This window comes from Sorex fumeus, unplaced genomic scaffold (genome assembly GCF_029834395.1).
Source record: "Sorex fumeus unplaced genomic scaffold, SorFum_2.1 ptg000043l, whole genome shotgun sequence".
In the NCBI taxonomy this organism is placed as follows: domain Eukaryota; kingdom Metazoa; phylum Chordata; class Mammalia; order Eulipotyphla; family Soricidae; genus Sorex; species Sorex fumeus.
The window spans coordinates 3,827,725-3,837,429 of NW_026606100.1; the positions used below are offsets into that span (position 1 = coordinate 3,827,725).

General features: G+C 48.5%; 1 protein-coding gene across 1 annotated transcript; it reads left to right on the forward strand.

Annotated features, from left to right (window-relative positions):
• The first annotated feature begins 4,966 nt into the window (after positions 1–4,966).
• PRAME (PRAME nuclear receptor transcriptional regulator) lies at positions 4,967–7,577 on the forward strand. The gene is made up of 3 exons (XM_056120788.1): positions 4,967–5,274; positions 5,798–6,412; positions 7,025–7,577. The coding sequence occupies exons 1-3, from the start codon at positions 4,991–4,993 to the stop codon at positions 7,575–7,577; spliced, it is 1,452 nt and encodes a 483-aa protein (XP_055976763.1). The 5' UTR covers positions 4,967–4,990.
• The last annotated feature ends 2,128 nt before the right edge of the window (positions 7,578–9,705 follow it).

The window sequence follows — 9,705 nt, forward strand, 5'->3', positions numbered from 1 at the left end:
CCCCAGGCTGTCTCTCCAGTCACTGCCAACTCTCTGATCTAGATTCCTAGCCTCCAAAACTGAGAAAATTAATTTTTTAAACCTCCTGATTTATGGTATTTTGCATGTATGATAGCATTAGCAAATGAATGTAAATACTTTCATGAGATGAAAAAATAAACTAGAAAATTTAACACAAAGTGAGGTTATTAACAGCTGATTCTACAATACTTGAACAAAGTTGTAAAATTCAAAGGCTCACAACTTTACAAAAATGTGAAAAATGAAAAGATGCAAAATACAAATAATGATAATGACAAGGACTTGTTTAGGTTTTATTACATACCACACATGGGAAGAACGCTCTGTGAAATATTTTTTTTTCTCTCCAACTTTTTTTTTAGGGGGTGCCACGTCCAGCAGTGCTCAGGTCTTACTCCTGGCTCTGCACTCAGGAATTACCCCTGGTGTGCTTGGGGAACAGTCTAGTTGCTGGACATCCAACTTGGGTTGGTTGGTTGCAAGGCAAGCACCCTATCCGCTTTGGCCCATCCAACAACTTCTTGATCTAAGTATACTACCCGTACTCATTTTGTGCAAGGCAATTAAGGATCAAAGACATAAGGTAACAATCAAATAACTTCATTAAGGACTGTGGGTTCTCCCAGGCTCTATGCAGAACTCCCTGCAGAATTTCCTCCCACTCATAGGCTTTTGTTTTGTTTTGTTTTGTTTTTTTTTGGTTTCTTGTTAGTGTTTCTCTTCTAGGGAAAAATCTCAGTTGTTTAGATCTTGCTGAAGATCACGGAAAAGTGTGTCTCAAGAAACAAAAGCATATATCCCTCTTCCTCTCCTCATTGTCCAGTGCAGCATTAGGAATGAATGTCTTCAAAACCATTACTGCAAGAAGCTGAATTGGTAGTAAAAGTTTTAGAACAAACTTTACTCAAATACCCCCAGGATCTTTTCTCCCTAGTGAGCCACAACCAACCACTTCGAGCATTCTTCACGCCACCTTCTGTGTGAAGCTAAGAGGACACTTCCCTTGGTGTTCTGTGGGAAACTGGCTGCCTCTGTTATAATAAGGATCACTAATAATTTTCCAATTTTATTTGCCACTATTATAAGAGATTTTTATCAACCTAACTCAGACGTTACAATGGATGATTAGCAGGGTTATTTTTTTCTATTTTTTTTTATTTTAGTCAATCACCATGAGATACAGTTACAAACTTACAAATTTTCGTGATTACGTTTCAATCAAACAATGTTCCAGTATCCATTCCTCCACTAGTGCCCTTTCTCCACCACCAATGTTCCCAGTATCCCTCCCACCGCCCTGACTGGTCTATTTTAAGGCAGATATTGGCAAAATTATTATAAAGACTGAAGCCAAAAAATAAACAATGGCTAAATATTTTATAAATTCCCTAGCTAAGGTATAAATGTTTCCTTTCCAAGTCACTCCTCACCTTAATGAATGCAATATATTGAAATATCTTTATCTTTATATAAAGCTGAGGGAGTTCACAATGATACAAGTAAACTATAAGACTAACCACAAACAGGACCTTTATATAAGGTCAAAGTTCCTGCTACCTAACGTTTATTAATCGGAAAGGAACAAAGTGCAACTTATACTTAAGCATCCTACTGGGTACCACCTTCCGCAGAAAAGCTAATGACTGTCTCATTAGCGCCAGGCTAAGTGGAGAGTGCAGGCATATGCTGACCAGGACAGCCTGCCCTGAGACACCACCATTACTACTGCACCTCCAAAGATGCCCAATCTAGCAGGGTTACTTTGAATGACCTCTTTAGTAGGACTTTTTACACAGCCAAATAAGATCTGATTCTGTTCTTCTCTTTAGCTCTACCCAGGTCTATTCATCAACAACTAAGTTAAAACAAGACTAATTTCAGCTTCCCACACTGGTTATATTTCAGTTCATTGCAAAGACTTCACACTTACCTGAAATAATGTCTTATTTTCCATTGTTTCAATGTAGGAAACCTCTCCTCAACCTAAAGGCCCTAACTCTTGTGATTATCTCCAGTGTTATTTTGCCCCTTTTAAAGAGGCATGTATTACCTTATATATTGCTAAAATTGTTTTTAACCTGTGATTATCTTTGATTTGGGTTAGTTGGTTTGCCAAGAGTTCCATAGACTAAGAGAACAAGATGAAGCAAAGTGTTTTTTGTATAATATTCAAAGAGATTATTATACAAATATAATAATTTTCATTCATTCGTATAATATTCAAAAAGAGCATGCTGATTGAGCTCTTACCTGTGCACAAGGCTCAGTGCTCTGTGTGCATATATATAAATTTTTTTTTCCCCATAGTAACCCTAAGACAAGTACAATTGTGTTCCACATTTTAATGATAAAACCCAGGAACGGAGACAGGTCTGTGTAACTTTGGCCTAGAGTTTGTGCTGTTAAGAGCTCCCCAAAGCCTAAATGAACCTCAGCAAGAAAGGCTGAGATCAATGGCACAGTGGACCTATCTGGGCTCTAGTTTCCTTCAGATTTGACCTTTTCCCTTTTCCTTTAACCAGGATCTCAGTAAAAGGCCTTATGCTAATTCTCGCCCTCCTGCACAAAGTGGAGGCACAGGCTCGCGGTCCTCCCGCCTTGCGACATCCTGCCTTAAGAGCTCTCGGCCTGGCCCAGCCCGTGGAACCCCTAGAGGATCTAGAACTGGTCCTCACGTTCCTCTGCTCCATTCAGTACCTAGGAACCAAAGAACGCGGAACAGACCCGCATCCTGAGGACCTGCGGACTGGGAATGAAGTCGGACTTCCGGCCCAACAGACCCACTCGGGGCGACCAAGTGCGACGGTGCCCACCGTTTTGGACTCCAGCCATCGAGTCCCGGGTGGAATCATTTCCGTGACCCTCGCTGCCCAACCGTGGGTACAGGTGGACCCGATGGATCCCTAAGTGAGGCTCGTGGGGGCCCTGAGAACTCCCCGTGCTGTTATATGGGCCCTTGAGTTATTCCAGGATCTCTCTCGAGTCTTTGCTGCCAACTTAGTTCTTTGGAGGCAGGTGGCTCACACCTTGCTTCCTGCCCAGCTGCTTTATGTCCTCGATGATAATCCCTTAAACCCCGTCTTAAAACATGCCTTAAAAGCACCCTGAGGCCAGGAAGATCAACTGAGTTATTAAAATGACAGCTGAGTTGGAATGACAAGCACAAAGACTCACGTTTAAGAAAAAGAGAGTGAGTGAGATCCTATTGATCACTTTATGTGAGGAAGAAGTAAGTTTAAGTGAAAAGCTCACCCCCATTTAGCCTGTAGGCGGGAGAGAGAATGTCAGTACTAAACTGTTTAATCCAGAAAGGCTCAATATTCAGCTAGACCGTGTACCTTTGAGTGTAAAACTTCTGGGACCAACTGTTCTGTTTCTCCTCTCACGGCAGAGGTGAATATGATACGCTTTATTTGCTAGCGATTAAAAATCAGGACTACTAAAAAAAATAAATAAAAATAAGGACTACCAAAAGAACCAGTAAATAGTGAGGTGGCGGTTCTGGAGAGCTAGTACAAACACTTGCCTTGCACGTGGTTCACCCAGGAAAGAAAGTGCACAGGTAAAAGGTTCTGAGGTAGAAGGTTACTTGGGGGGCTAGAGCAATAGCACAGTGGGTAGGGCGTTTACCTTGCACGTGGCCAACCCGAGTTCGATTCCCAGCATCCCATATGGTCCCCAGAGTACCACTAGGGGACCTGAGTGCAGAGCCAGGAGTAACCCCTGAGCATTGCTGGGTGTGACCCAAAAAGAACAACAACAAAAAGGTTACTTGAGCTTCAGGAAGAGCACAGAACCCATCGTGGGTTACTAATGCAGAGTAAATGCTAGGGAGAGTTATTAGAAATGGACCCAGGTAAGCTAAGGGGCTGCCACCAGGCACCTTTTATTCAGAGTGAAAATTAAATCATTGGAGCATTATTTTTCTTTTATTTGGGGGTTTTGTAACACCTAGTGGTGTTCAGGGGTTGCTCCCAATTCTCTGTTTACTCTGTGCTTGGGGGTCATTCTCAACAGTTCCGGGGGACCACGAAGTGCCTGGGATCAAACCTGCGCCTCCTGCATGTGGAGCATGTTACCAGCCCTTTCTCGTTCTGACCCCAGTGGAGAGTTTTAAGCCAAGAAGCAACATGAAATGGCCAAGACCATAGCAGGGAAAGGGCAGACGCAGGACAAGGTATATGGCTATAGCAGCAGTTGGGACAGAGGTGTTGGAAGTGGTGATGTGCTGGAGCAATAGTGTAGCAGATAGGGTGCCTGCCTTGCACATGCTGACCCAGTTCGATCCCCAGCACCACTTATTGTCCCCTGAGCCCTCCAGAAGTGTTTCCTGAGTTCAGAACCAGTAGTTAAGCCCTGAGCACTGCAGAGTATGGCCAAGTAAATAAATGAAAATTATCAGGAGGCTTTAGTGGGGGTGGGTGAGTGGAAGCCATAAGAAGTGAGCCAGTCCATACACATTCTGGAGGTAGAATTAACAGAAACAATGTGGTGGTTTGTTTCATGTCCTTAGTAGGTGGTGAAGGCAGAGGAGGAAATTTGGGGCCAATTCAGTTTCTGGAGCCTAGGAAGAAATACATCTAAAACACTGAGATTCTGGGCTCCATGACCCCAGAGCCAGGAGTGAGGCATAACCACAAAATCAGAGACACGCAAGACCTGTGGGGTCACAATTCTAGGATGGGTTTTTTCTTTCTTTCTTTCTGCCATACCCGGTGGTGCTCAGCGATTACTCCTGGCTCTGCCTCAGGACTCCTGGCAGTACTTGGGGGACCATATAGGGTACTGGGGATCAAACCTGGGTTGGCCATGTGCAAGGCTAGCACCTTACCAGCTATAGCTGCAGCCCCTGGATGTGAATGGCTTGGATGCCCCGTCATGGCCTGGAAGGGATCCTGAACAGTGTCTCTTCTCCTCAGAAGGCTGCATTCCACCTTATTCTACTCTATTCTGCAGCAGCTTCCCAGGGATGAGCAGCCCAACTCTACCCAAGCTTTTGGAACTGGCAGCCCACAGCCTGCTGAGCAGTGAGACTATACCTGCTCTAGAAGAGTTCACAGTCGACCTCTTCCCACCACTGCTCACCACTGCATTTGCCAAGGGGCACAGGCAGGCCCTGAAGGCACTGGTGCAGGCCTGGCCCTTCCCCGTTCTCCGTCTGGGCTCTCTCATAGTGCAGTGGCCCAACCATGAGAGCTTGCAAGCGGTGCTGGATGGACTCAACATCTTTCCTGCCCACAGGACTTGTCCCAGGTAAGGGGAATACTGAGACCAGGGTCAGGGCACCGTCAGAAGGAGAGATAGGAAGCAGCATTAGAATCTGCTGGGGCTGGGACTGGGAGATAGAACAACACAACATACTCCCGTTCCTTCCCTGGCACCACATGGTCCCCAGAACATTCCAAGTACTACCAGGCACCACAGAGCCCAAGCAGCACCGCTTCTCTGGCCCTCACATCTCTTCTGACCTGGTTGGCTGAAAATTGCTGGTGGATACCCTCAGTCGTCCTGAGCTATGTTTCTGACTCCCCAAATAACACAGTGCTGGGGCTACAAAATGGAGGGTGAGGGGTGTCCTGGAGTTTCTGGGAGGAGCGATGAATGATGCAGCTGAAAGGCCTTGAGGGACAGGGACCGGGAAGGGAAGTAGGTCAGGACAAGCTCACTGGGTGGAAGGCCAGTTGAGCTTGGGGATAGAGGCGCTGAGCGTTCCAGAATTGCTACTGACCCCTTCCCCAGCTGCCAGCGTCCCCTCACACCCTTTTCTGCCCCACAGGAGGTCAGAACTGAGGGTGCTGGATCTGACCCTGGACTTCGAGCAGGTCCAGGGGAAAGGTGCCTCGGAGGCCCTGGCCAAGTTCCCTTTTTGGTTGCCATCAACAGCCAAGGCTGAGAAGCAGCAGGTCACATCCCAGCCCATGGCAGCAGAGGACTCAAGAAAAGCATCTAGCCAGTCGGGAGAGCCACTGGAGTTACACATTGATCTTTTCCTGCAAGGCCCCTTCAAGTTAGATACATTCCTTGCCAGCCTCCTGAGCAAGGTGGAGCAGAGCAGAGGGTCTCTGCGTCTCTGCTGCCGGAAGTTGCATATTGAGGAAATGACTTTTAACAGCCTTATCGGGATCCTGAAAACTCTGGACCTGGAATTCATCCAGGAGCTAGAGGTGTTCGACTGGTTCCGGGCTCTGTCCGAGCAAAGCCTGTTTGCCACCCAGCTGGGGAGGATTTGCAACCTGCGCAGCCTCAAGCTGGCCTACTACCACTGGGCTTTCTCTCCCGAGGCCGAGCAATCCTCCAGCTACTTCCTCTCCCAGTTAGGCCAACTGGGCCACCTCAAGAAGCTCCACCTGGCCTATTCCTACCTCTCAGGCAACCTCCATCAAGTGCTCAGGTGAACAGGTGGGCAGGGTCCTCCCGAGAGTCCTCACAATGCTCCTTGGAGGACCCGGGCGCATTCTTGTCTGCTCATGGAATCAAGGGTGGCGCCTGGGCCACAGGGCTCTGCTTTGATGAAGAAACACACATGCCTGTATCTATTCCGACCTTTCTTTGTGTGTTCTGCTAAGTGATGCTATTGGATCGGCCGGACACTGAGCAAGCAGGGACCACCATCCCCCTCTTGGAGTCCCCACCAGGGGATGAGAAACTCAAAAGAGAGGGCTCCACAGGATCACATGGGAAGGGTGTCTATACAAGCCGCCCAGACATTTTGAGATGGAGACAGTGTGTCCTGGGCCCAACTTCCCCAAACTCAACCCCGAGCAATAAGAGGCTCATCCTATGAATCTGTTATCAAATGAGCTCCTATCTGTAGTCATAATGTGCATATTGACTGTGGGTCTCTGTTTCCCCAAAACTGGAGGGGGTAGGAAAGGGGCCAGTAGGTAGGTGTATTGAGATGGTGGCGCCAGGCCTTGGAGCATCAAAGATGTGCTCCTGTGCCCATTGGCTGCCAGGGTGAGGAGGTAGACTCAGAGCCATGCTGTGCCATCTCTCTCCCCAGCTGCCTTCAGACGCCCCTGCATACCCTGGAGATACGCTCCTGCACGCTTCTGAACGCTGACATCACCTACCTGTCCCAGAGCCTTCATGCCACCTGCCTGAAGAAGCTGGACCTGAGTGGAAACAGCCTGTCCCATGTGGTCCCAGGGCCCCTCGAGACCTTGCTGCAGGAGGTGTCGGGCACCCTGCAACATCTGGACCTGAACCACTGCTGGCTGAAGGACGTGCACCTGAGCGTCATCCTGCCAGCCCTGTGCCGCTGCTCGCACCTCCGTGCCCTGGGCCTCTCAGACAACCCCGTGTCTAGGACAGGCCTGCTGAGCCTGCTGGAGCACACGTCCGCACTGAGGGAGCTGAAGCGTGTGCTCTACCCCATCCCTGTGGAGTGCTGCGTGTACCTGTATGGCCTCTCCTGGGGCCCCATCGACAGAGGGAAGCTGTGCCAAGTGCAGGCTGAGCTGCAGAAGCTGCTGCAGGTTGTGCAGCGGACAGACATGCAGTGGAGCCCCCGACTGCCCTCGCCCTTGCCCGTGAGACTGGTGCAGCTTGACTGAGGGGCAGGAGCAGGGCCTGAGAACTGGGTGGGAGAGTTCAAACCCAGGTTCCTGCTGGGCCCCTGTTGTTTGAAGGGAACATAAAGGAAACTTTCACGGAGCTCTCTGTCGCCTTCCTCTTTCTCATTCTTGGGCCTAAAGGCCCGGCCTGACTCCAGTACTCGTTCACATGGTCCACATTAAGTGGTGCAGTGTGCATGTCCTAGTTGGGCAGAGTAACACTGGATGTCCGATCCTCCTCATGGAGCGCTCCTTCCCTGACTCACTCTTCCCATCACTTATCCTGCTTCTCATTTTGTTTTTTTGTTTTTGAGTCACACCCAGTGGTGCTCAGGAATTGCTCCCAGCTTTGTGCTTGGGGGTTGCTCCTGGTGGTGCTTGGGGAACGTGTGGTGCCAAGGATGGGACTGGGGCCTCGCCACACTCAGCTTGTTGAACAAACACATTCTCTCTCTCTCTCTCTCTCTCTCTCTCTCTCTCTGCTTCTCATTTTTATACTTTGTTTCTGAGTGGAATGAAACTGGGCACTCAGCTAAGCACCCCAGTTCCAGGCTCTCCTCTATGTACTGGCCCTCAGCATGCCCAGCCAGCTGTCTTCATGAAGCATGTCCTCTGCCAGGCATCACTGCCCTCAGATTCATATACAAAAGCCCAAGACAGCTTTCAGTGAGAGCAGGGATATGTTTTTTTCAGCTGATCAAAGGTGGAATCTTGGGATAAGATGGGGGACCCTGAGCTGAGCCTGGCAGATCTGCTAGGAGATATCTGGAGCAAGTCATCCTGGGAAAATCCTGGTTGTTGCCATGGTAAAGGGCCTCTGCCGAATGAGGTCTGGGGTCAATAGACTGTCACAGGAGCCCAGTTCCCCGGTGCTTTCTGGACAGAACACAATCAAGACTGATGTGGATGGGGACACCCTCAGGGAGAGAGGAACTCCTTAGTGAGCCAGGCACGTGCAGGGCATGCATAGGAAGATCTGGAAAAGACTGACAGACAGGGCCAAGGAGATCCAGAATCCTGGTCATTGTAGGACAGCCAGTGGGCTACAGCACCCACTTCCCAGTAAGCTGATAAGGAAGACACCTTGGGTCTAGTCTGTTGGCTTGCTTCTTACCTTTGTTGTCCTCTCAGGGATCACTCCTGGTAGGGCTCAAGGAATCTTACGGGGTGTTGGGGATAGAACCTGGCTCAGCTATACACAAGGCAAGTACCCTACCCTCTGTACTGTCTCTCTCACCCCAGTGGTGCTGTTCTGAATTAGGCCAGTCCTCAGCCCCCAAAACCAAAGTAAAGGAAAAGACTTTTGCCACTTGGAGCCAGGTAACTGAATTGTTTCTGATGTAGGAATTAAACCATAAATGCTGAATTATGTTCTTACTGATAAGAACTTTGAAGACGTGGTGTAGCAGATGCTGGTAACAGCTTGGGGCTACGTCCCAGTGTTCTTGCTGTAGGATACAGTATTTATGTCTCCTAGGAACCCCAACATTAGGCTCCAGAGTCTGGAAGTATAAAGAGAATGAGAAAACAGTGAAAAGACAGCCACCAGTGGTTGAAACTCCTGGAACCAGGTTTCCTAGTTTTACGTTGGTGTGACTTATTTCCGTATGTGTAAAGTAGTAATAATATTGACTACTTTCTAGTGTTGGAATGAGAATTAAATGCACCAACTATAGAAAAGCATCTAGAATGATTTAGAACAGCCCAGCACAGCCCCACTATCTATTCAGACACCCAGGCCTCCAGGGCTGACTTCTCAGCACCCCCTGCTGGATCTGAGAATCACCTCTTTCCTCCAGCTCTGCAGAATGAAACCTGCAGGGTGGGATCATATGGCCTGAAGGAATCTATTTTTGCCTTTCTGCCAATGCTTCCAATACTCAGATCAATCCTTACTTCTGGTCACTTGGGATCTTGTGGACAGCAGATTGTAGAATGACAGAATGAAGGCCAGGAGACCAGGAGGGAAACAGGGCTTGAGAAAAGACAGTGGCCACTGAGGCAGATGATTGAGTGGTTCTGGACTATATTTTGAAGTGAAGGTAGGATTTGCAGAGGAGTTCCAGTGAGAGAACGTGTAGGTTGCCCTTCGAAGGCACGGGGCTTGAGCATCCAGGAAGACAGAGAA

What these genes read in the sequence shown, in the direction of transcription:
- PRAME (XM_056120788.1), top strand. Translation starts at nt 4,991, where the DNA reads ATGAGCAGCCCAACTCTACCCAAGCTTTTGGAACTGGCAGCCCACAGC. An exon ending in GCCCACAGGACTTGTCCCAG is followed by an intron (nt 5,275 to 5,797) that starts GTAAGGGGAATA and finishes TCTGCCCCACAG; the next exon opens with GAGGTCAGAACTGAGGGTGC. An exon ending in AACCTCCATCAAGTGCTCAG is followed by an intron (nt 6,413 to 7,024) that starts GTGAACAGGTGG and finishes CTCTCTCCCCAG; the next exon opens with CTGCCTTCAGACGCCCCTGC.